Here is a 27,679-nt window from a genome sequence, read left to right on the forward strand (position 1 = left end):
AACCCAGATCAAATGGTGGAAGTAACAGTGTTACTTCTTGGCCTTTCCTTGATAGTCACTGTGTGATACAACTTGTATGTCTAATTACTTTTCCTCCTTCAACCTGACACAGAACCTAAGAAGCTGAGGGGTGGGGGTAGGGAGACAGACAGACATATACATACACATACACACACACACACACACACACACACACACAGCCCCTTTATAAGAAAACAGGTGCTTATATAGAAAAATAATTAGCACAGAAAAAGAATAAAGTTCCCCTATTAACAGACTGTATTCTAACTTTTTACAAAACTACCCAAAGGGTTAATAAATCCTTTAATAAATAAGTTCTATTCGCTCAGAAAATATTCTATCTGCTGAGATACACACACACACACATGCCTGCTTGCATATCAAGACTTAAAAAGGAATAATTGGTTAAAATATTTGTAAAATGTCTTCTTTTCGTTATCCTTATCACACCTCTCCTGACAGTTTTCTTTTTTTGTCTCGAACATAACTTTTCTCCTTATGCTTTTCAGAATTTCTTTTCCTATAGTAGTCGGAATTTCCTGCCACCAGAATGGATATAGCTTTAATAAAGGGAGTAAGTGGGCAATCTGCCTTGGAGTATTTCTCAAAAAAACAAACACGGCTGCACCCTGCCAAAGGACAACCTGGAAGGTTTACGGAAATTAGAGATGGGTGGGAAATTCTTTGCGCGAGTGGGAAGCAGCCACTCTTGTTCACTGGCTCCCTACACCTTAAGCTGCGGCCAGCTTTGCTTTCCAACTGCGCTGCTGGCCTCCAGTTTATACTATAGCGTGGTCCTGAGGGTGCTGCACCGGAGTGACGACAGTCCAGATGCGCCCTGCAATTCTGTAGTCGGTCCAAGTCGGTACGCAGATGCAAAGATACCTTTGATTTCCTCTAGCCCCAGGACTTGGCTTTTTTTCCTCTTTTTTGGTGCGGCGCCTGGGTGGTTCTGACACCTTTAGGCCGCTCTGTTGCTCCCCCTCCCCCATGAGGCTCCCACTCATGGGCCCAGGTGCCCCCTCCGCTCGCTGCCCGCTCACCCTTTCGCGTTTCCTCCCTCCCGGGGCACCCTCGCATTTCCTCCTCCTCCCTGCCCTACCTTCCTCCCCGCCCGCCTCCAGCCACATGACAGGAAGGGATCCGCCACACGACGTCACGGACGTCTGCGCCCCCGCCCCTAGCTTCCCCCCACCCGCCCCGCACGCAAGGGGCGACGGGCGGAGGGCGAACGTGGTCCGCGCGCTCCGCACTCCCCAACCAGAGCTCGCCAGAGTGCCGCGGCTGCAGCCGCCGAGTCGGGAGCGCGGGTTCCCGGATGTGCGGCGCTCGCGGAAGCTCCACCCCCGCCGCCGGCCCCGCGCGCCCCCGCCCTCCGCCCCGCGCGCTGCTGCGCTCCGCTCTCCCCTCCCTCTCCTGCCCTCCCCCTTTTTCGTGCCTTGAGGTTGCGGGTCAGCGCGAGCCACTGCAGTGAGTCCGTCACGGCTCCGGCGCGAGCGTAAGGCTGCAGTCCCCGAGCCGCCCGGCCCTCTCGGCCCCTTTTCCCCCTCCTCTCCGCCTTTCCGCCTTGCTTCCCTCCCGCCGCCTCTCCTCCCGCGCTCGCTCTCTGAATCTCGACCTTAATTTCTTTCCCCCGCCCTGCCCGCTCTCTCGCTTGCCCAGTCACCCGGCCGGCGCGGCCCCGCGGCGCCGCCTCCCCTCCCCCAGCCCGCACCCCCTCCCGGGGCGTCCCGAGGGCCGCAGCTGGGCCGCTGCCGCCGCCGCTTCCTGCGGAGCTCGATAGAGCAGACTCTTCACCGCGCGAGTGAGCCGCCGACCCGCCGAGCAAAATGGTGAGACCTTGGCTTCCCCCCTGCACTATGGCGTCCCCGCCCGCCGTTGCCAGGGTCGGGGGAGATCCCCGACGACCCTGGTCGGCCTCCCCCGGTGGAAAATTCGAGAGACCCGGGCCCCACCGGTGCCCCGCGGGTGCGGACGAGCCTTCACTGGCCGGGTACGTCGGCGGCCGGCGGGGGCGGCGGACCGCCTGCTTGACAGGACTGCGGCCGGCCTGGCGCTACGGCAGGGCCCCCGCGCCCGCCCCCGGGACCTCGGGTCGCCCCTTGGCCGCCCCACCCGCGCTCGCCGGGATCCCGCCCCGGCCTCGACCCCCGCCGTCCCCCGCCCTCGCCGACAGCCTCGTCGCTGCGCCTTACTCCTTTCCCAGCCCTCCTCCACGTGGAGTCCCCCCTTCCGCCCCCAGACTCACTCACTCAAGTTGGAGGGTATTCCGAAATCCTATGGAAATGAAAATATGTGGCAAATGGCGCTTTATGTAAGACCCACTTTCTCTCTAGAGCTTCTGTTTCTCCCACTCACTCCCCATTTTCTACCAGTGAGCCTTGGCAGGAATCCTGCCATTTACTTCCCACCTCTCCTGTTAGTATTTATCTCGCTGCTGTTTGCAACCTTAGGGGGTTTCTTTCGTTGCTGCTTCTCCCTCTGCTTAGGGGAAACCGGAAAGGTTCAAGGTGTGTAGTCATTAAAACAGGAGAGCTTGGTCTTGGAGAAATGGGGATAGTGGGTTTCTGTTATTTTTTTTAACTACCCAGGGCTCTTCATTTTCTTTGTTACCTTCGCGTCTGTCTCTCTTGGGGTGGTTGTTTTTGAATCATGGCGATTTAAATTTATCTTTCCTTACCCGCACATTAATCCCTAGGTAGAATTCACTGCTGTAGTGTTTCAGACCGACGCTAGGGGTGTGTCTCCCGCCTGTCACTGTAGCCAAGAAATCAACGACGCCCTTTTAGCCTGTTACTTTACCGGTTTACTAACTCCGCTTAGCCCGTGTAGTTTCCTCTTTGTAATCAAGAATTGTGTGTACATAGTAGGAGAAATTCTCGGTGCTGTTCCGTATATATCAGTTATTTGAACATGAGGCTGGGTTGTTCACTTTCTCTAAAAAGCCTTCGAAAGTTGTCAGATTTTTAGACTAATATTAGATATTACCTGGCACCTTTAATTGTATAGTCTTCCCATCCTGTTTGTAGAATTTAAGTACTTCAGAATACGGAGTGGATTAGTGAAGAGAAAAAATTCTGTTATTGCAATTGAAAATCAATTTGGTGGTGATGGTGAGGGGAGAAAAGGAAATTAAAATATTTAAGCAAATCAACATTTATTTAGAATATAGGGTGAATGATTAAGTATGCTTAACTAGCATACTTAAATCCAGATTAGGAACAGACTTAATAAATGATTTGTGATTTTGATATGTATAGGAAGTTTTCCCCTGCCAGTTCGAGGAGACAGTTTAGAGACAACTTTCCCAGCCAAAGCACGAAATTATTTGTTTTTTTCATGCTATTACAGAAAACAATTTGGAAAGATGAGAGCTAGAATACAGTCTTCCTCTTGGCTTAGTCTTTTGAAGTTATGAATTGCACTGCAGTGCTTTAATGGAACTTCTAATGCATGTATTTTATTGAAAGATCAGGATCTTGAAGATCTTTGTTGCAGTGAATGTGCATAGGCTCTACCACTGTCTACATCACCAACCCCTTAGCCCTTAAATTTATCTTTTTTTGGTATTCAGTATTTCCTAACCTTTTATAGTATTTTTAAGATGTGCCTGATAATATTGTTTTCACTCCAAGTTGTTATTTTCTTGCTGTTTCCAACTTCCTCTTAAGTTTTCTGGTATACTGTTGGCTCTTTTCTCTTCCATCCTCCTGTTACCATTTTAGGACCTACATAATTTGTGATGACAGTGATTTCCCAACTTTAGGATTTTGGTCTGTTGAAATAGCATTAATCAAGATATGTGAAGACTATAATCTATAATTCAATTCTGGCATATGGATATTGACTCAAATAAGTCAGGCTTGAGAGGGATCTGGTAATTCTCCTAATGAATTGAACACGGAATTCTGAAAATTTTCACTCCCTTTGGGAAATTTCTATTATAACTCTTGCTTTTGGTATCATGAACATACTTATATTTTTGTAATAGATTTTATAGTATTTCTATAACTGAATAATTCAAATAAGGACAAAATAAGAGGGATTTAGTTCAATCTCTTAAGGACTTTTGCTGACAAGTATCTTAATTGCTGCCCTAAAAGTAGTTTTCTTTTTATCCTGAGCATTATTCTTTCCCTCTCTTCATTCCTATTTGAATTAAGCACCCAGAAGTATGAGTGTTTCGGTATATGCGTCTAAAAATCTGAAGTACTGAGCTCCTAGCAATTTTCCCTGAACCAAGTTGTTTTTGTTGGAATAAATAATGTGGATTTTGTTTTGGATACTTATATAAACACAGTCTATTAAGTTTTGTTTCTTAAAACAACTTTAAATTTTACAAAGGACTTTATGTTTTTGTACTTTTAAACTTTTCATTAAAATAGTCTTTATCTCCATGATTCTGTAGCTAGAATTTAAATTTATTATTGTCTGCTATGATTATTTTTTTTTCTTGATAATGGCAAGCAACCAGTCTTAGGACCACAGAATTAAAATTTACATCAGTTATTAGGAGACAGTTTCTCCCCTCATTATGTCCCATAGTGGATGAGAAAATTAAAATGATTCAGGATAAAGGTAAGGAAGCTGACTAAGGGGCAGTTAGGGAGAACAACAGATAAGCCTAGAAGAATCAGGCATCTGTCATTGATAGTAAGGGGCTATAAGGAAGTCAGACAGACCATGGGCCTAGAGTCTGGGGCAAGCAAGGGGGACTCATTAGTATTAACAAATACTGGTAGATTTTTGTCTGCTCTTTACTGGTTATTGTGATTATTAATTATTAAGATAATTAAGGCAGGTTTTCTACTCACTTAAGTAGAAAACATTGGATAAATGCCACTAATTGTAAAATAAGTTAGCATGTGATGAATCTTGTAAGAATACACACAAAACATGATAGAAAATCGAGGAAAGATAAGTTGGGAATTAGATAAATTGGGAATTAGGGAAAATTTTATTGAAGGAGGTAAAAATTGTGCTAGCTCTATTAGGATTGCTGGATGTAGTGGCCCATGATTGTAATCCCAGCAATTTGGGAGGCTAAGGCAGAAGGATCAAAAGTTTGAGGCCAGCCTGGGTGACTTAACAGGATTCTATCTCAAAATAAAAATAAAAGAGCTGGAGATACAGCTCAGTGGTAGAGCATCCCTGAGTTCAGTCCCCAGCACTCACAAACAAACACACCAAAAAAAAAAAGATTATTAGAATTGTAAAAGGGATAATTGGAAACATCTAGAAAACACTTCAAAATCTGAAGGTGGGGAAAGACAGGATATTCTCAAAATGTGGTTCCTGGACCCGTGGCATCAATAGCTATCTAGAAACTTGTTGGCTCCACCCTGGAACAACTGAATCCAAAACTGGGGATGAGCCAAGCAATCTAGGTTTTATAAGGCTTCCAGGTGATTGTGATGTTTTCTAAATTTTGAGAGCTATTGTTTGGAGAATATCAAGGAATGTATTTAAATTTTAGTCAAGTGTCTGTTAATCTGTTTAGCACTGATTTTATAAAAATAAGACATGATTATTATCTCTAAGCAACTTAATCAAGTGGGGTAAACAAGAGCATGATAATGTAGTATGATATGTGCAATTAAACACAAAACAAGGGGCCATAAGAGCATGTGGCAGGCAAGAGGCTTAATCCAAATTGGGATGGAAATCACTCAAAGCTTTCTAGAAGATAAGGTGCCTGAGCTGAGTCTTAAAAGGATGAGTATTTAGCCAAGGGGGGAAGGACACTCCTGATAGGGAGCTTATGCTCAAAGTCATAAGAGCCATGAGCTGTACAAAGCATTTAAAGAACAAGTGCAGATGGAGTCTAATAATGGTTTGACTTACGATTTTCAACTTTATGGTAGTGTGAAAGTGGTAAGCATTCAATGGAAATTGTACTTTAACATACATTGACCATTCTGTTTTTCACTTTCAGTATTCAGTGAATTATGTGAGATTTTCATTACTTTATTATAAAATAAGCTTTTTGTTAGATTTTAGCCCTACTGTGGGCTGAAGTGTTCTGAACATCTAGCTTTAAGGTAGGCTAGATTAAGCTGTGATGTTCAATAGGTTGGTTGTATTAAGATCATTTTTGATTTAAGGTATTTTTTAATTTATGATAGGTTTATCAGAAAGTAACCCCACTGTAAATTAAAAGTATATTAGTTTAGCATGATTGGAGAACAGTGGAGTAGGATGGAAGGGAGAAAATGTCAGGGAGATTTAGGCAACATCATAGATGGGCTATTGTATGAGGCAGTAATTTTTTTCCCCTCCCAAAATTTCAGTCATGTATTTTTATTTATTTATTTTTTTAATATTTATTTTTTAGTTTTAGGTCGACACAATATTTTATTTTTATGTGGTGCTGAGGATCAAACCCAGTGCCTCATGCATGCTAGGTGAGCACTCTACCACTGAGCCACTCTACCACCTCAGCCCCAGTCTTGTATTTTTAACTGGGAGAATGACATTGTCTCATTTACTTTTAAAAAGAGATCAGTTTGGTGGTCTTATGATATTAATTAAGATGGATAAATCTAGATATGGGAATCTATTAAGAATTAATTACAGTAATTCATATGAGAAATAAAAACCTGAGAGAATATAGTGACAATGCAGATGGAGAAGAGGTTATAAGATACATTTAGGAGGTAAAAGAAAGGACTTGATTACTTCTGGATTATGGGAAAGAAAAGGAGTGAATCCTGCTTTTGTTTTTGGCTTTGGTGACTTGATAGGTGATAATACTGCCCATTTAAGCCACTGTTTGTTGAGCATCTACTTGTGTTAGGTTCAATTCTGGGGTATATGGCAAGTACTATGCCTGTCTTCAAGAAACTTGAGTTTGTTGAAGACCATTATTTTTAGTCTTACCTTTTGGTAATTATTGCTTGGAATGCTGTGTTGCAAGATTTTAAGTTCTGTGGAGTGCTCTGAAACATTGACTAGACATCATGACTTTAGGAAATAGCAGAATCTTGATTGCCTGGAGGTTGAAAGCAGCACATATGTTTGTGTAGTGATTCTCAAAGTGTGGATATTGATTAATCAGTATCATTGGGGACTTTGTTAGAAATGCACATTCTCCTGGGAGATATAGAAAAAGGAAATTTGGGGGAGTGATGAGGGTTTCTGTTTTGGATATGAGTCATCTATGTGGCTATGGCCAACAGGTATTTGGCTGTCTATATCCAGAGTTCAGAAGAGAAATCTGGACTTGGATTAAAGATTTGGGAATTGTCTATATTAGGCAGTAGTTAAAGCCATGAAACCAAATTAAATTTACAGAGAGAGTATAAAATGAGAAGCAAAGAGGATGAACTCTAAAGCGCATTGCGTGTAAGAAGCAGACAGAGGGTGAGGAACTTTTGATAGTTGTTTGCTAATGAACAGCCAGAGAGATAGTTGGAAAATTAAATTTTCTTAATTTTTTCTCCTTACTGTTTCATATTCCCTTCATGGTCATGTGTTAACAGTGTAATTTTAGCTAATGTATGGGTCTGGTGCAGAAATAAAATTTTGATAAATGGAATTTGACTAATACATGTTTTTTGTCTTTAGTTTACAAAATCTTGTACTGTAATACTTAAAATGGTTGGATTTTTTTAAAAATAGGAAATCCTTGAAAATTTAGTACTGCCCAGATTGAAAGGAATTTTAAGGAAGAAGGAGTCAGAAGTAAATAATACTTTATAGATCAGGAAAGTAGTAGTTGGTTGTCTTTTGGAAGGCTAAGGAAAGTTCCAGTGCAATAGTTTGTTATAATGGCAGCAAAGAAGTCCAGGATGTAGTGAGTTAATTAATAAATGGGTGGCCAGATGTTGAGTATTGATTATTCTTTAAAGCTTCAAATAGAAGCAGAGAGAATGAAAGAGAGAAGACTCAGGTTTGAGGAAGGATTTATTTTGGGGTCAAATAAATAAGCCAGGAATATAATTTCTCATTTTTCTTATGATATGTCAAGGTCATTGTACTATCATGTGTAACTAATTAAAACAAATAAAAAAATAAAAAGAAATAAACCAGGAAAAGAAGGGAGAAGTTGTCTTTTGATTTCAAAGGAAAAGGATGAGATTTTGACAGTTTGCTGTCCCTAAGGAAGTAGGATGGAATAAGACTAAGACTCCTAAAATAAGAGGGGTATTTTTCTCATCCTTTAAAATAAAAGGGAAGGAAGTAAAGATAAAAACTGTTATATCTTAGAAAGGAAGTTGTATTAAGTTGCAGGTGGCCTTAACTGTTTGACTTCAGTTTGATTCCCTTAGGGAACTATTTTTATTTATTTATTTATTTTAAAAAATATTTTTTAGTTGTTGATAGATGTTTACTTTTATTTATTTATACATGGTGCTGAGAATCGAACCCAGTGCCTCACACATACCAGGCAAGTGTGCTACCACTGAGCCACGGCCCCAGCCCCTGGGGAACTATTGATTAATCTGGAAATAAGTTGCTGAAATTGCTTTGGAAGAAGTGGGAATTGTAAGTGGGAGTACAGCTTTGTGGTATTACAGGTATGAAGTTATGAGGATTTGAAAGTGAATAGAGATGGAAACATTTTAAATATAGAGTTGAGGGCTGGGATTGTGGCTCAGTGGCAGAGCAGTTGCCTTGCACATGTGAGGCACTGGGTTCAATCCTCAGCACCAAATAAAAATAAATAAAATAAAGGAAAAAATATAAAGTTGAAAAGAAACTATGAAGAAAGTCATTAAAAGATGACACAACCTAGGGATTGGCTGTAAAAGATAATTCTAAATTATTAATTCAGTATAGGAAAGTAGGAAAGTTGCTTTTTTTTTTTTGTGAGAGAGAGAGAGAGAGAGAAAGAATTTTTAATATTTATTTTTTAGTTCTCGGTGGACACAACATCTTTGTTGGTATGTGGTGCTGAGGATCGAACCCGGGTCGCACGCATGGCAGGCGAGCGCGCTACCGCTTGAGCCACATCCCCAGCCCTGGAAAGTTGCTTCTTGAAAGAAGTTATTAGAAGAAGATAAGTTTGGTTTTAAAAAGTAAATTGATGGGCTTGAGACATTCCATTGAAATTTATTAATGAAGAAATTTAATAGTATACTTGAAAAAGAGAGTTGGAATGTTTGTGTCAAGTTGATTACTGATGGGTGGGTTATGATTAGGATTAAGAAGTTACTGGTGGGCTCAGGAAGCTGAGGTAGGAGATCGCAAGTTCAAGGCCAGCCTCAGTAATTTAGTGAGGCCCTAAGTAACTTGGTGAGACCCTGTCTCTAAATAAAATACCAAAAAGGGCTGTGGCTTAGTGGTTAAGCAGCCCTGGGTTCAATCCTCAGTAGTTGTTATTGGTGGAATTTGCCATTAAAATAGTATTGATAATCTTTAAGACAACTCATATTGGTGCTAGGTACTGAAAATACGATCTCAAGGGAATATAATCTATATGACTATAGAAACCTGTCTTTTCATTGTTTTATTCCAAATACTTGATAATACATGTGAATAAATAAGTAAAGCAAAGAAATAGGTGCTGATGAGATATTGGAGGTAATGTCAATTCCTTTTTTGAGACAATTGTGGAAAAAAAAGGACAAAGGATAGTTAACGTTTGTGGTTTAAAATTGCAGTAAATTATTATTGGGATGGAGGAGGATGTGGAGATATCCTTTAGAATTAGGAAATGAGAAGCTAGGAAAAAGAATAATTCATGGAATGAACTCTAGAAAAGGTAAAGAGTAAAGAGTAGGGAGTAAAAAGAAAGGAGGGCCTTTCTATGGCACACCTATAATCTCAGCTACTCGGGAGCTTAGCAGACCAATCACCAATTTGGGGACAGTGCGGGCAATTTAGCAAGACCCTGTCTTAAAATAACATTTTTTTAAAAGCCTTGGGGATGTAGCTCTGGTAAAGAGTGCTGTTCTTGGCTAGCATGCATTGTTGGGTTTAATCACCAGTGGGGTGGAAGGAGAAGAAAAGAAGAAACAGAAAAAAATCAGAAGAGAAAAAAATCAAAGTCAGAAATAGATGACTAGGTCATGACTATAGATATGTTTTAATAATGCAGTTCATACCAGGTGTCCCAAGTTTCAGTCTCAGAATAGTTTGGAGCAAGATAATTTGCTGAGGCAAAAGGGATTGAGGGTGAGGGCTGTGAAAGAGGATTGGTTATTGATTTGGGGGAATTTGCTAATCAGTTAATTTATGGGGTCTAAAGTAAATATTATTAAACAGTAGATAGAATCTAAGAGAGGGCAATAGTGGGTCAGTGACCTAGAAAATGAATCTAGGAAACTGGGATGCTAACAAGAAGAGAGATTAATACTTTGCCAGTCTTTTGCTTTAGTCATTCTAATTTATTCGTGCTTTTGATCAAGTTACATAGGTCTAGAGGGAACCATTCTGAGTTCACATTTTATGTGGGGGAACATGTAGCTATTGAACAGTATTCTTAAAATTTTTATTTAAAGTTCTAAAGATATTGTATCAGTACATTTGCTTAAAAATTCAAATGATGCTGAAAAATATAAAATGGAAAGTAAGTCTTCCCTGGCCACTCTTCCCCTAGTATTAAGTTTTATGTGTATTCTTCTAGGAAGGAGTTTAATTTTTTCCTTCTTCCTCTTCCTTATGTTAGTGTATGGATCTTTAAAAAATATTCATTTTTTAGTTGTAGTTGGACACAATACCTTTATTTTTAATATGGTGCTAAGGATCGAACCCAGGGCCTTGCACATACTAGCTAGGCAAGTGCTCTACCACTGAGCTACAACACCAGCCCAGTGTGTGGATTTTTAAAAAATAATTTTTATTATAAAGATTTACAAAGGGGTTTTAATGATGGCTTGCTCCAATTCACTCATTATAATCAGTTTTATTCCAAAGTTTTAGATTGAATTTTAAATGTAAACATTGAGCCAAGAACAACTAATAATTCTAACTAGGTAGCAATTTTATAATGATTTAGTTTTTTGGTACTTTTTATTAAGAGTCTGAACTATGACAGTATTCTTATGAAATTATTCTTAGTAGAGTTTTTGTATTTATTATTTTCACTTATCATCTTATTAAGCGTTAACTACACAGATAACAAATTCTTGAAAAAAGAACATGACTTCCAAAGTATAATGGATAAAGCATCTATTTTATTTTAGACTTTCTAGATTAAAATTTCTTCATTTTCATTTTACCCAATAAGCCTTTTCATCAGTAGCTCTCATCTACTCTCTCCATTTCTGAATTTTCTCCTTACCCTTCCAGTTTCCCTTCATGGTCAGTGTTAACAGTGTAATTATAGCTAATGGATAAGTCTGGTACAGAAATAAAATTTTGATAAATGGAATGTGACTAATACATGTTTTTTGTTTGTCTTTAGTTTTCAAAATCTTGTACTATAATACTTAGAATAGTTGAATTTTTTAAAAATAGGAAATCCTTGAAAATTCAGTACTAATTCCAACAAATCATACATTTCCAGTTTCCTTCTTCAGAGTTGAGTTTTCTTTTGTTTACTGAATCTTGCAGGGAGTGCCGCGTAGGTAGTACTATTGGTTTCCCACAAAACCTTTCTGTAGATGAGATGTCATGTCTTGTTTTACTGGTAATGTTACTAAATAGACCTATGCTTTGGCCAGGTGTCTTTTGTAAACAATACAGAATATTCACTTTTATTTTTATGTTAGAATTGAGTAAGCATTTTAAAACCTAGATACAGAGGATAAAGTATTGCAACCTTTAAAAAGGATTAAACCTTTATCCTTGGTGCTTATTAGAACTATTTAGCACTTTTTATTTATTTATCATTTATCTAGTTTCAGGAAAAAAATTTTTTCATATTCTTCTGAGTGTGATGCCATGAGCAAGCTCCTTTTTAGGTAAAAATAAGCAGACATTCTCTAGTATTTGTTAGGCAGTACTCAGTCTAATAAAGATTAGACTCTCAAGGAAAAATAAGTGATAGTAGTGAGAGAAATTAATGATTTTATGTTTATAGTACAGCTGTTCTCTTAAATAGTTTTTTGAATTATAAACTAATATGATCATAAAAATCTTTACCAAGTGAATTTATGATCACAGGTGTACTTCAGGTCTGCCTTCCTGATTGACGTTCCTCTACCTTTACAATCTTACTTTTTGACTTTTATCTCTTTTTCTCATTTTCTTGTTTTTCAGATCACTGCAGTTCTGTGATGTAAAATCTACAGATATTTGCTATTTTTAGCTGTCTAAAGTTTAAACTTAAAATGTGAATTCAGTTCTTCACTTAAAATAACTACATTAGGAGTGCTCAGTAGCTACATGAGAAGGTATCACATGGTGAAAGAGCAGGAGTATGGAAGCTCCAATTTCTTTTTCTCTTATAAAACTACCAGTCCTATTTACAGGGACCCCACCCTCATGACATTATGCAACCCTTATTACCTCTCAAAGATTTTATCTTCAAATACTATCAAAATACATTTCTTCGGTCCTCATAGTCCCATAAGTCTTAGTTCCAGCATTACTGCAAAAATCCAGTCTCATGTAAATCAAATTTAAGTGAGACTCAAAAGCAATGTTCTTCTCCATAGGTGAGCCTGTGAAATTAAAATTAAAATGCTTTTAAAATACAGTGATGGGACAGATATTCCCATTCCAAACTACTTAGATATTTCTTCCACTAGATATCCTAGTTCATTGCTCTTCAGTTCTATGTTCCATAAAGTTCTAGGACGTTCTTTGCTCCAATTTTTAATATTTATTTCTCAGCCCTTACCTACATGGTATTAATCCATTTGTGAGGATAGAGTCCTCATGATCTAATCATTTCTTAAAGGTCTCACCTCTTAGTAGTACTGTAACAGCAGTTTAAACATGTTCAGGGGACATTCAAATCATACTGCCATGTTAATTCCATCATTACAGAAATTTCTGTTTGCACCGCTCTAGAATGATTATGCATCTGCATTTTGCAGTGATCTCCTAATTACTAGCATGAGGTTTGGAGTTGGGAAAGATCTGAATTTAGATTTTGGCTCTGTCTTATTAGCAATGTGATCTTGGACAAATACCAGAAGCTCTTTTATTTAGTACATAGGTGAAATGGGAATAATTCCACCTCAGGTTTTGGTGACAGTATAGCGTGTCTGGAAATCTAACAGGTACTCATTAAACATTGGCTTTTCATCCTTCTTATTTGATTTCTTTGTAATATTGGACCTTCTTGAGAACTCTTGGAATTCTTCCTTCTCTTGGCTTCTGTTGACATTTTTTAGTAGTTGTTATTCTTCCCTTCTGACCATTTTTAGTCTTTGTTGCTAGCCTCTTGAGTTTGGTTCAAGTCCCTCTTAAATATGATTGTATCACTTTCCCATTTAAAAATACCATATATTTTAAAGGTTAAATTTACACAACCTATAAACTCCATAATTATTCTGTTTTTGAATGGAAATATTCACTCCTAAATGGAAACTTGGTATGGTCATACTCTTTTCTTCCTTTTACTACTACCTATGTTATAAGGCCATCATTAATTGCAGTCCATACAGTATTTATTTCTGTCACAAAAATTGTTTTATATAGTATCATTAGACAGGATAATGTATGCCATCCCCAGAATATTAACATTTTGTGCCATTCCCAGCAAATTAAGTGGCAGCATCTAAATCCAAAAGTAGCAAGCTATAAAAGATATGATACTGTGTATGGTATAGAAGAATACTGTGTATTGTTCATTGAGTTTGCATTCTTCCTCTTGACTCAATTTGGCCATTTATCTGTGTTAGAAAAATTTACACAATTCCCTAGATGTTTGAAAAATTTTCCCTTTTTTCCATAACTTAGCTTCAAATATTTTTTAAATTACTCTTATTCATACCTTTAAAAACTCCTATCTTATTATCTTGTTCCTCATTCAGTATATTTTTATGTTAATATTTTTATTAGAATTTTTATTGCTTTTGTTACTACTGTGGTTACAAGAGTGACATTGGTTTTGAAGTGTCTGCACCCAACTCCCATTTTCCTTAATTCATGTTATTTTCAGTGTGTAGTTTTAGAACATGAGGTTTTTTGAGGGAACATAATTGTGTTATAGCAAACATGGTCTTCCATTTAGATCCCCTAAATGCTTCTTCTTCCTCCTTTTTTTTTTTAAATAACTTTATTTCACTTATTTATTTTTATGTGGTGCTAAGGGTCTAACTTAGGGTCTTGTGCGTGTGAGGTGAGCGCTCTACCACTGAGCCACAACCCCGGCCCTTCCCCAAATGCTTCTTGAATCAGCTGCTTCTTTGTTCCCATTGTCACTGACCCATTTCTGTCTCATGTGAACTATGTCTCTATAGCCTATTTATTGCTTTTTTTCTTTTTTTTCTAAATGTCTCTAGTTTCTTCCTTCGTTATTCTGTCTTCCATATTGCCATCAGAGTTTTTCTTCTGAAATGGAAATCTGTCACTGACTTCATTTAAAAGTCATTGTTATGTCTTCTAGAATTAAAAATCTGCAACTTCTTTTCATGGTATTTATGCCCTGACCCTGACCCTGACCCTTATTTCTAGTCATCCTTATGTTGTGACCAAGTCAAACTGCTCGTTTTAAATGCTTTAAATGCACTTATTGGTGTCCTTGTACTTTTTTCTATCTGAAGTGTCTTTTCTTTCTTTTTGGTATACTTCAAGATTCTGTGCCCATGGCATTTTGTGAAAACTTTCCAACTCTCAGCCAATTAGTGGCTGTTTATAAGTAAGTTTCATCGTTGCCCATCCATATTATCAGTATGTTTACCTGTCACCCTTTCTAAGCTGTGAGCTCTTCTAGGGTAGAGGATGTATTTTTTTTTTAAATCTTTATCTAGTCCCATCATGGTGTTTTTCATGTGTTGCAGAGCTGCATTGGATATAGTTATATATATCATCTAGAGCTAGGTAGATCTTTGCAAGTCTTGTAAATAAATGCTTTTAAGGCCATAAGTAAGTTAGATACAACAGGAAAGCTTCCAGAAAGGAAAGTGCCATTGATTGTAAAAATAATAGGACTGTGTGTGTGTGTGTGTTTCAAGATTCTCTTTACATATCTGAGTAGACAGTTTAATTAAATAAAGGAAACTCAAAATTTATGAATACTTTTGTTTACTTAAGGTGATTTATCTTAACATTGTTTTTTTTTTTCTGAGAGTCTAGGAACAGCTGATAAAATGAATGACAATTTAAAATCTTATGATTTCCTTCATTAGCCATCATATAATGTTCACAGATTGCATATATCAAACACGATGTCAAGATACAAAGCTGAAAGAAAAGAAACAAGGCAACAGCCACAGAATGTCATAGCATAGTGAGTTAGCCATGTGCAGGGAAAAACTGTAGTACAATGTGAATGCTTCAGTAGCACTATTGTAAGATGGTAGGCTTTTTGTGGCTACTCTGCTTGTCCAGTTTGAACTTAATATGTAGCAATTTGGGCTTTTTATTACTTATTATAGTCACATTATTCATGGAGTTTTATAATGTCAAGCAGTAGTTTTAAAATCTGAAAGAATGTTGTGATCTTTTTGTTTGTATTATTTTTCAATGAATTTTATTTGATATTCTAGAAAGCAGAATCGAAATACTTATGTTGTAGTACACGGAAGTCTTTTTTTTTTCTTTTCCTTTTCCTGTATCTGTAAAATGGCCACAAGACTGCCGGCTCAATTCAGAATTCTTATGGCACGGGGTTAGGTAATTATCTTAAGATACTTGATAACTTGCAAAATGCTGTTTACATCTTTATAAGAATGAAACTACTAGAAACTAGTGTGTAATTTTCTTGGCAGTTTTGGGTTTCATAATCAGTTCTTATTTCTGTGGAGCTCTCTGTACAGTAACATTGATTATCAAAGTAGAAAAAATTGTATCAAATGTATCAAAATGTCTTAAACAACAGGAATTTATTATTTGAGAGAATAAAAAGCACAGAGCTAAAGAGTTACAAGAGGTAGTTTAGCATTTCATCACTTTTATTGAGGACAAACCCTATTTACTTTAAAGCTCTACTTGCCAGGAGAGGGCTGCCATAACATCAGACACCAACATCTGACTAAAGAGTGAGGAATTATTCCCTAGTGTGTCTTTCTTATTAAGGAGGAAAAACTTTCTTGTAAGTCTCATAGTAGGCCCCCCTTTTTTTTTAAAGGTCTCATTATATTCTCCCTGGCTCTTTTCATACTAGAAAATGACCAAATCCTTACTGTGTTAGTGAAGTTTTTGTAACTTGTCCCTTGCTTGTCTTCCATCACCAGAGACTGGGCCTTACAATTCTAAAAGCAGCCTCATCAATATTTCATTTGATACTCTGAGCAAAGGTCACAGATTACTGATGGATTTTAAATAGTGAAAGCTGTATCTGGCCTCGGATGTTATACCATTTTTCTTGCCTTGCTATTATTATATAGCTGTCCACTCATGTGATCAGCCTTTTTATCAAAATATTTTCTCTGCTAGTTTTTTGTAACCAAAATTCTGTTTCTCCTTTGAAGGATATCATCTCTGTTATTAGCCCTTGCAAGTAAAGAGGGCTGTTTCTGGGTTAGAAGTGGGTGGGAGTTGTTGGCATTATTTTAGACCAGTTAGAAATTGTGTTGGAAATTGTTTTCTACCAAGGACCAGGTAGTAAATATTTAGACTTTGCAGGCCATACAGTGTGTTGCAATGATTCAACGTTGTCATTGTAGTACAAAGCACCTATAGACAATTCAAAAGCAAATGATTATGACTATGTTCCCAAAATAACATATTTACAAACACAGGTGGTGGATCATTTCTTTTTACATATGATGCTAAAGCAAAAGCAACAAAAGAAAAAAGATCTACTGAACATTATCAACAATAAAAATTTATGCTTCAAAAGACACACAAAAATGAAAGACAACTCACAGGAGAAAATATTTGCAAATCATATCTAGTAAGAGATTTCTATCAGAATATATAAAGAATTCTTACAACTCAGCAATAAAAAGATCTCAATTTAAAAATAGGCAAAGGGTCTTAATAGATGTTTCTCCAAAGAATATATACAAATGTGAATTGCACATGAAAAAATGCTGAGCATAATTAGTTATTAAGAAGTTACAAATCAATACCACAGTGATATACTACTTCATACCTAATATGGTATCTGTTATCAAAAAGGCAAGTGTCATTGAGGATATGAAGAAATTGGGCATCTCCATACATTGCTGATGGGAATATAATTGTAGCTATTTAGGAAGTAGTTCTTCAAATGTTAAACCTAAACTCACACATATATCCAAAAGAAATGCAGTATGAAATGAAGCAAAAAAGCTTGTACCTGAATGTTCGTAATAGCATAATAGTGTTATTCAGAATGGGGGATGGGGAGGAAATAGTCCAAATGTCTATTGACTGGTGATAAATAAATGTGATATAGTTATACAATGAAATATTATAAATAAATAAGATGTAATATAGTTATACAATGAAATATTACTCAGCATTAAGAGGTCCTAATTCTTGTAGTAAGCGTGGGTTAACCTTGAAAATATTCTGCTATGAAGTCACTGGCAAAGGGCAACATATTATATGATTCCATTTATATATAGTATCCATAATAAGCAAATACGTAGAACTAGCAAGTAGATTAGAGGCTACTTAGGACTCTGGTGGGGGTGTTGGATGATAGGGGTGATGAAAATACTATAAATTTCATTGTGGTTATGGCTGCATAATCCTTGAATATACTGAAACCCTTGAATCGTATAATTTAGATATCTGGATTGTGTGCCATGTGAGTTATATTGTAATCAAGTTGTAATGAAAACAAACTAGTGGTAGGACTGGCTTGGCCTGGGTCCATTGTTTGATGAGTCATGATAGACTATTCTTCATTCTCCTGGGAAGGAATTTCCTTTTTTGAGATGGCACCTTACTATATCTGTTCTAATTATTTTTTCATCTACCTTTTTCTGGATACTCCAGTTTTTCACTCAAAATTTAAGTCCTGTTTCACATCTTCCTTCTAGTTTCAGCTTTTACTTTAAGTTTATTGGTATCCAAGCTTTAGGTTCCTTGACCCACCTGTTTGATTAACTTATAATTTCTTCCTGTTTTATTTATCTTGGCCATAGTCAGTATGGATTCGTACCATCACCCAAACTATCTCACTGCTAGAACTTTATTTTCTCTGTTTGAGATTATTTTATCAGTTTCAGTTACTGCAGTTGCTATGCCTGTAGAGTTTTCTGGTTTGGGTGATTATATGTGTTTTAAAAATTAAAATATACTAACCAAATTAGTTCTGCAACCAACAAGTAGCAGGATGATTTTCATGTTAAAGTATTTTATGTTTTTCATCCTTTTACCCCTCTTGTCAGCTGTCTTCACTTATCTTACACCCTCTTATTGTTATGTTTGTGTGCTTATGATTCCTGTTGTTAAAGGAATGATACATTTAAAATCGCTGTGCATGTCCCTATGAGATGATAGTGATAAGACACTTGAATTTAAGTGTTCTAAGATGAGGAGAAAATGGCTTCAATAACACATTGCTTCTCAAGTGAGAGAATAAGACTGTGGCTTTATGATATAAAGGTAAAAATATTATGGGAGTTATCTTAATTTAAGTTCAAATTTGATTTCTGCCACTACCAGCTTTATGATCATATGCAAGCTGCTTAATCTTGATACTTCTGTTTTCCCCCCAAGATAGTTTGGAGGATAAATGAGATAATGAACGCCAAGTCTGTAACAGAATGCCCAACATGTAAATGTAGTTTCATTTTTTTGTATCTTGTAAACATTAACTTTCATTTTTATCCATATTTGTATACACAGAGTTAACTTCTAAAGATTATTTTCTAATTTAAAAAAACTTTAAAAACCTCACAAAATAACATTGAATTTGCTTAGTTTAAACCAAAAGTAGTCACATTTAAATTAATACATTATCTGAGGTGCCTGAATATATTTTAAGAATTGTGTTTTTTTCCTCACATTTTTAATAAAACTTTTTTAGTTGTAAATGAACACAATATCTTTATCTTTATTGATTTTTATGTGGTACTGAGGATAGAATGCAGGGCCTCATGCTTGCGAGTCAAGCTCTTTACCGCTGAGCTACAACCCCAGCCCTTTCTCACATTTTTTTATTGGTGCATTATAGTTGTACGTAATGGTGGGATTTTTTGTTATGTATTCGTACATACACACAATATAACAATTTGTTCAATGTCACTCCCCAGTATTTTCCCTTTACCTGCCCTTTCCCCTATTCTGATCCCTTTCCTCTATTCTACTACTGGTCTCCCTTTGATTTTATAAGATTCCCAGCCCCTGAAATGTTTCTTTTGCTTTTTGCTTTCCGGCTTTCACATATGAGAGAAAACATATGACCCTTGACCTTTGACCTTATGAGTTTGGGTTACTTCACTTAAAGGTTCTCAAGTTCCTCCATTTTCCTACAAATGACATAAGTTCATTTTTCTTTTTGGCTCAGTAAAACTCCATTGTGTGTATATAAACCATATTTTCTGTTTATCCATTCATCTGTTGATGGATGTCTAGGCTGGATCCATAGTTTGGCTATTGTGAACTGTGTTGCTATAAAGATGGGTATTGTACGTATTGCTATAATATGTTGACTTTAGAATAAATACAGAGGAGTGATACAGCTGGGTCATAAGGTAGTTTCATTCCTAGTCTTTCGAGGAATGTCTATGCTGATTTCCATAGTGGTTGTACTAATTTGCAATCCCACCAACAATGTAAATTTTCCTTTTAATCCATATTTTCTCCAGCATTTATATTGTATATATTCCCTTTTTTTTGCGGGGGGGGGGGTTTACCAAGAATTGAACCCAGAGGTGCTTAACCACTGAGGCATATCCCCAGCCCTTTTTAGCATTTGATTTGGAGTCAGGGTCTCACGAGTTGCTTTAGGGCCTTGCTAAGTTACTGAGGCTGTCTTTGAACTTGTGATCCTCCTGCCTCAGCCTCCGGAGCCACTGGGATTACAGGTGTGCGCCACCCTGCCTGCCTTGTTTGTATTGTTGATGACTGCCATTTTAATTGTGTGAGATGAAATTAATTTGAAAGAGTAATTCTGTTCTCAGAATAAAACCAGATAAAAAGAGCTAATGGGCTTTTTGTTGTTGGTTTTGGTAAACTTAGAAAGATCTCTAATAAAGCTTTTTCTGTGTGTCTGTTGCTGCTTAAGAGAGAGCTTTATACCTTTGGGAGTAAAATCGTATTCCTAAATCGTTCAATTTATTAATCAATTCCTTCAGTATCTTAAGCACTTTATAAAAAAACATTCTTACCTTTTTGTACATTATACTCAATATCTTAAGAGTTTCTTTAAATGTTGGGAGTCTCATTTCTGGACAGATTGAGGGTTGCCATACAGAAGAAGTAGCCATTTGCAAATAGACTTTAAAGTTTATATATCAGTTGTTTGGGAGTCAATATTTTTCCATTGAAAGAAAGGGATTTGCTTAAATAAGGATTTACAAAAGCATATTTCATTGATAGTTAAAAAATATTTGAGTATCTTCCACATGTCATACACTGAAGCATTAACTATAGTGAACAAGTGCTTTGCTGTCATGAAGTTTGCAGTATAGTAAGGTAATAATGATGGGAAACTGATACCAAGTGTGGAAATATCTCTTTGCATTTGATTTAGATTATAGTTAAATAGTCACTTCGTTGCTTATCCACAGCCACAGTGATTACTCAAAAGATATTTTTTCTCTAGAGGGAGGCTCAGAATAATGTAGTCTACCTTTCTTTGATCAATAAATATGAAAGTATTTGTGATTTTATGTTATAATAAATCAGCAATCCACTTTGAAAATTTTCTCTTTTTATTTTTGTACTAGGGATGGAGCCCAGGGAGCACTTAACCACTACCCATACCCCCATCCTTTTTTTTATTTTGAGACAGGGTCTTGCTAAATTGCCTAGGGCCTTGTTAAATTGCTGAGGCTGGTTTTGAACTTGAGATCCTCCTGCATTAGCCTCCTGGGATTACAGGTGCATACCACTGTACCTGGTGAAAATTGTATCTCTTAAGGACATTTAAAAGATAATTTTAAAGAGATAGTGTTTGTAATTTCATATTGTCTAGCACTCTTCATAATTGGAACTGAATCAGATTAAATTTATACTGTGCTTTAAATATGTTTTATAGAACTAACAAAAAATGGGGAGTGATTGTTGTTTGTTCATTTTGCTACTTTTAACACCTTCATATTAAACATTTCCCTTGTTTAATTTCCAGAACCCTATTAGAATGTGAATTCTAATAATTGAATATATGTAATTATATAGTTAATATATAGTTAATATATAATCATATAGAAACACACATAAAAATTCCCACACACTTATTCTCTTATGGCATAAGAAAACATAAATAATATAGATTGTGATAGAGCAGTAAAGAATATTAAAACCCTTCAAATAGAGTCATATGCTCTTGATTTTTCCCCTGTATTCAGTTATTTGTTTTGTCATTGGTGAATTTTTCCCAGTTCTTTAAATGTTGGTATCTTACTTTTGGATTCGTATTCCAGTTTTTTCTTTCTTTCTTTTTCTTTTCTTTTTTTTTTTTTTTTTTTTTTTTTTTTGAGATGGAGTCTCACTGTGTTGCCCAGGCTAGTCTTCAACTCCTGGACTCAAGAGATCTTCCCTCAGCCTTTCAAGTGCTGGGACTACAAGTGTGCACCACTGCACCCAGCCTCATATTCCATTTTTAATGATCTCTCCCTTGGTTGCGAAACATGATCATAAACTGATAATTTCCAAAGTTGTATCGTAGGTGTGCTCTTTCTCCTAAGCCCAGTTTCTCTGAGTACTTGCTGGATATATCTATCTGGATATCCGTAGACTCCCTACAATATCAAAATTACGTGTTTGGGGCTACTGAGAGCATGTGGTGTGTATACTTTGATAATGCCTAGCATATAGTATTACATTTGAGCATTTTCCCCTTTGTTCACCAGTGATTCTGTTAAAGGCTATAAATGGTAGGCTCTTACCCTCTTTACGTGTAGAAAAATATATTTCAGAACATTAATTTGGCAATACTAATAGATTTTTATAGTAAAAGTTGTATATAAAAATTTATATAGTAAAAGTTGTACTTGACCAAGACAGCTCAGTAAAAGTAATCAGGTGTGTTAGAGTATATATCACAGTATAAATGAAGAGATGAATAAATTATACTACATTAAAATTAGGAATCTTTCATTTAAAAATACCATTAATGGTTCTCCACTACAAGAAGCTAGGGTTATTTAAAGAAAATAACTGATTCTAGGACTGGGGCTAGGAAAGTGCAATGCATGTCTCTAATATCTTATAGAGTAAGGAAGTAATCAGAATGATATGGACTTGTCAAAAGGATGCAAGAATGAGCCTGAAGGGGAGGAACTACAACTGACTAAATATGGGGCAATTAAGGCATTCTATAACATGGTGATATTTTACACAGATTCATTTATCATCATTGTTAGTAACCATAAAATTCAGTTTTTAATGGAATGTTGATGGTAGGCCAAGTGACTAAAGTTAACATTACCAGTAATGAGAGAAATCAACATTATTTGCCTCCTGATATTTGGAAAGAGCACATGATTACCACCTCTTTGGTATTTTACATGAAGTGTGCATAATCTGTATCTAATCATGAGAAAGCATCAGGCATATCTGTTGAGGGCAATCTATAAAATCTGTTTAAAATGTCAAAGTCATGAAACACATGAACAGACTGAGGAACTGTTCCAGTTTAAGAGTACACAGAAGGGCTGGGATTGTGGCTCAGTGGTAGAACACTTGCCTAGCATGTGCAAGGCCCTGGGTTCGATCCTCAGCACCACACAAAATAAAATAAAAATATCGTGTCCAACTACAACTAAAAAATATTTTTAAAAAAAGAGTACACAGAAGCAAGACTACAACAAGTAATCCAGGGTTTTCTTTTTTAAAAAATTTTTGCTATAAAGAATACTATGAGATTTCTTTATATGTATTATAGAATAATATCAAATATGGTAGAAACACCGTAGACTATTAGGACAATTAAGAGTAGATAGATCTATGGTCTACTGGTTCTTTTGCTAAATAGGATTATTTTAATTTTCTTTGGTGTTTTTTCTCTTTCAATTCTTTAAATGTTGATATTCCCTGTTGATGAAATCTAAAGAAGTTTTTAAGATTGAAAATTTTCAGAGTGGTTCAGGGATACTTGGGGATCCACGAGATGTTTTCCAGAGAGTCTGCCAGGTTGGAGTGTTTTTTTTTTTTTTAATAACAAAACTAAAACATTGCTTTTCTTACTTTACTTACTGTGTGTACATTTTTATAGATGGTACAAAAGTAATGTTTGGTGAAACTGCTGATACTTTATCATGAATCCAAACAGTGGCACCATCATACTGTAGTAATAGTCATTGTATTCCTTATTGCCATGTAATTGCAGTTTTAAGAAAGTTTATCATTGATAAAGCAGTATTTTATTAAATGTCAACCATCAAATACATGCATTCTAGGGGCTGGGGTTGTGGCTCAGTGGTAGAGCTCTTGCCTAGTATGTGTGAGGCACTGGGTTCAATCCTCAGCACCACATAAAAATAAATAAATAAAAGTATTGTGTCTACGTATAACTAAAAATATTTTTAAAAGTACATATATTCTAAATATTTTGTATGATGAAGTGATGTATGTGTTAAGTACCATTTCTATATGTGAAGTTATGATTGTTTTGAGGAAAAACAAGTACTTACATAATTTAGAATTAGCAAACATTTACTGAGCAACTACTGAGTTAGGTTAGTGGTACTGGGGATTAAACCCAAGACTATGTACTTGCTAAGTTAGTGCTCTACCAGCGAGCTACATCCCCAGTCCCTAAATACTTACGTATTTTGTAAGTTGAGCTAGCTTTTTTTTTAAAAAAAAAAAATACCAAAACTACTTGAAAAAAATAATTAGCAATTTGGTTATTTAGATTTGTGTCTTTGGCATCCATTGTCTCAAAACTGAATAGTGAACCAGTGTCACTCAGGGGAAAAAACAAGAAAAAAAAAAAAAACCAGAATACCTAGGCAAAGCATAAAAGATACAAAGAAAATAAATAATAATTTGAGAACTGAAAAACATAATAATTGGTATAATAGCCATGTCAGTGGGCTTAACAACAGAATAGAGCAGTTAGAGGAAAGAATTGGTGAATTAGCAGAGAGAACAGAAGTTACCTAAACTGAACAAAAATAGAAAATAGACTGGAGAGGTAGGAAACAGCAATGCACAGTGCCTGGAGGCGGGGCGGGGTGGGGGGCTGTGGGACTATAAAAATTAAATTTAACACTTGTGCCATTGGCATAAAAAGGAGAGGAAAGGGGGCAAGATTGAAAAAGAATTTAAAGAAATAATGGCTAAATTTTTCCATGTTTGACAAAAGAGAAACCTACAGATTCAAGAAGCTAGGCAAGCAAGCATTCAACAGAATAAACTCGTAGAAATCCAAGTCAAACTTCTAAAAAGTAAAGACAATCTTGAAATCAGCAAGAAAGACATGATGTTTTATATAAATGATATCAACAGTTCAAATGATAGCATAGTTTTCATCAGAAGTGATAGAAACCAAATGCTGAAAGTAAAGAACTTTTTTAGAGAATGAGCATTATGTAAGATAAAGGTCAGTTCACCAAGATGATATAGCAGTCCTAAACCTTGAACTGGGAGAAAATATCCTCTGGGATACAAAGGAAATCAAGACATGCTCAAATAAAGGAAGACAGAGAATTTGTAGACTCACCCTAAAGGAAATTCTGAAAACAGAAAGTGGTGAAAGATAGACTTCTGGAACTTCAGGAAGAAGGAAAAAAACAATATAAGGTATAAAAGGTTGAAAGCAGTAGGTTGACTTTCTTCTTTTCATTTTCTAAATTGTTTGCCAGTTGAAACAGTTTTAGCAGAGATATGATTTTATGTAGAGAAAATATTTAACACAGCTCTAAGGGGTGGGTAAGATTATGACACAAGTAGACTATGAAAATTTATGTAAATATAATGTAGCAATAGAATAAATGCCAAGAAAACTATACAAAATATATGCAAAAACACTATAGATAAATCAGAATGAAATTCTAAAAATGTTTAAGTAGCCCACAGGAAGATAGGGTGAAGAAAATAGAAATGAGAAACCAAGAGAACAAATAAAACAAACTAAGATGGCAAATTAATTCCTCATATACCAATAATAACATTAAATGTAAGTGGTCTAAATATGCCAGTTAAAACACAAATACCGGCAAGTGATTGAAGACATTGCCCAATTATATGATGTCTACAAGAAACTCATTTTAAATATAACAGGATAGACAGGTTGACCGTAATGGAAGGAGAAAGATGTGTTATGCAAACATTAATTCAAAGGGACCACACGTGCCTTTGTTAAAATCCCATAAAGTAGATCTCAGAAACAAAGAAATTTTCAGATAGAGAGTGGGCATTATGTTAGATAAGGGTCAGTTCACCAGGATGGCATAGCAGTCCTAAATATGTATGCTAAACAATAGAGCCGCAAAATACATGAAGCAAAAACTGATAGAGCTCAAAGAGGAAATAGACAAAATCAAAATTATAGTTGGGAAACATCACCTGTTTCTCATTTAACATTAGAACAACCAAGCAGCAAAATCAATGAGGATATATCAAGAAATATTCCATAATGTGGTCAATTAGTAGTATCTAGTCCACATTTATAGAACACACCATTGAATTACAATGGAGCTACATCACATTTTCAAGTGACCACAGAACATCTACTAAAGATAGGCTATGTTATGGGCCATAAAAAGAAGTCACAAGGTGGGTGCAGTGGCACTCCAGGAGGCCAAGGCAGGAGGATCACAGGTTTGAAGCCAGCCCCAGCAATTTAGCAAGACCCTGTCTCAAAAAAAAAAAAAAAAAAAAAAAAAAGGCTGAGGATGTGGCTAAGTGGTTAAGCACACCTGCATTCAATCCCTGGTACCAAAGATTTTAAAAAATGAAAATAAAAAGGACCGGGGATATAGCTCAGTGGTATAGTGCCCCTACTGCTTTCAACCCAGAGTATCAAAATAAAAACAAAAAATGTCAAAGAATTGAAGGTGGAATCAAACTAGGAATCAATAATCAGAAAGAAAATTGGAAAAAGTCTATAACCACTTGAAAATTAAAGAATATACCTCTGAATATTCCCTAGGTCAAAGAGGAAGTCTTAAGGGAAATGTAAAAAATACATTTAACCTAATAAAAATAAAGATACAACATATGCAATTTGTGGGGCATATGGGTGCAGAGAGGGAAATTTATAGCATTGAATGTACACTTTGGAAAAAGGGGAAATTTAATAAGTTCTGAGGCTGTAGATGTAGCTAGTGGTAGAATGTACGTTTAGCATGTATCAGGGTCTTGGATTCAATCTCTACACTAAGGAAAAAGTTTTAGTTCCTACCTCAGGAATGTAGGAAAGAAGATGTACAAAACAATCTACCTAAAACAAGCAGAGATAACAGAAGAAATCAGTGAAATAGAGAAATAATAGGCAAAATCAAGGAAACGAGCTGATTCTTCAAAAAGATTACTAAGACTGACGACAAAAGGCACAAATTTCTATTATCATGAATGAAATATGGAAGTGTCATTATAGACCCTGCACACATGAAAAAAGGCAAAAGGGAACTGTGAAAAGTTCTGTACACATAATTTAACCTTAAAGCAGTGGAGCGAGCAGTTCCTTAAAAATCCCAAACTATCACACTTCTTCCAATGTGAAATACATAATTTTTACAGCCAATTCCCTTGATAACAAAATCTAAAAAGGACATGGTGAAAATAAAAATAAATGGGAACATGCCTTTATCGCTGAAGATGCCAAAAATCCTTAACAAAATATTGACTATTAAATAAACAGTTATTTTTTAAAAAATTCTGTACCATGAACAGATATGGCTAATTCAGGCATATAACGTGGTTTATTATTTGAAACTCAGTCATTATAATCCAATATAGTAATAGGATAAAGAAGAAAAATCCTATGATGGTGTATTAGGTGATAGAGAAAACATTTGATAAAATTGAGCACCTAGGGACTGCAAATTGGTGCGGCCAATTTGGAAAGCAGTATGGAGATTTCTTGGAAAGCTGGGAATGGAATCACCATTTGACCCAGTTATTCCCCTTCTTGGTCTATTCCCTAAAGACCTAAAAAGAGCATGCTACAGGGACACTGCTACATCCATGTTCATAGCAGCACAATTCACAATAGCAAAACTGTGGAACCAACTTAGATGCCCTTCAATAGACGAATGGATAAAAAAAAATGTGGCAGTTATACACAATGGAGTATTACTCTGCATTAAAAAATGACAAAATCATAGAATTTGCAGGGAAATGGATGGCATTAGAACAGATTATGCTAAGTAAAGCTAGCCAATCCCTAAAAAACAAATGCCAAATGTTTTCTTTGATATAAGGAGAGTAACTAAGAACAGAGTTGGGAGGAAGAGCATGAGAAGAAGATTAACATTAAACAGGGGTGAGAGGTGGGAGGGAAAAGGAAAGAGAAGGGAAATTGCATGGAAATGGAAGGAGACCCTCATGGTTATACAAAATTACATAAAAGAGGAAGTGAGGGGAAAGGGCGGGAAGAAAAACA

At 36.3% G+C, this 27,679-nt stretch overlaps 1 protein-coding gene across 1 annotated transcript in view; it reads left to right on the plus strand.

Annotated features, from left to right (window-relative positions):
- Positions 1 to 1,444: 1,444 nt before the first annotated feature.
- Positions 1,445 to 27,679, plus strand: part of Ppp3r1 (protein phosphatase 3 regulatory subunit B, alpha) — a 60,289-nt gene continuing 34,054 nt past the window's right edge. Inside the window, exon 1 of the mRNA XM_078029087.1 lies at positions 1,445 to 1,853. Coding sequence (XP_077885213.1) covers positions 1,851 to 1,853 — 3 coding nt within the window. The 5' untranslated portion in view covers positions 1,445 to 1,850. The remainder of the gene's footprint in view (positions 1,854 to 27,679) is intronic.

This window comes from Ictidomys tridecemlineatus, chromosome 12 (assembly GCF_052094955.1).
Source record: "Ictidomys tridecemlineatus isolate mIctTri1 chromosome 12, mIctTri1.hap1, whole genome shotgun sequence".
Lineage (NCBI taxonomy): Eukaryota > Metazoa > Chordata > Mammalia > Rodentia > Sciuridae > Ictidomys > Ictidomys tridecemlineatus.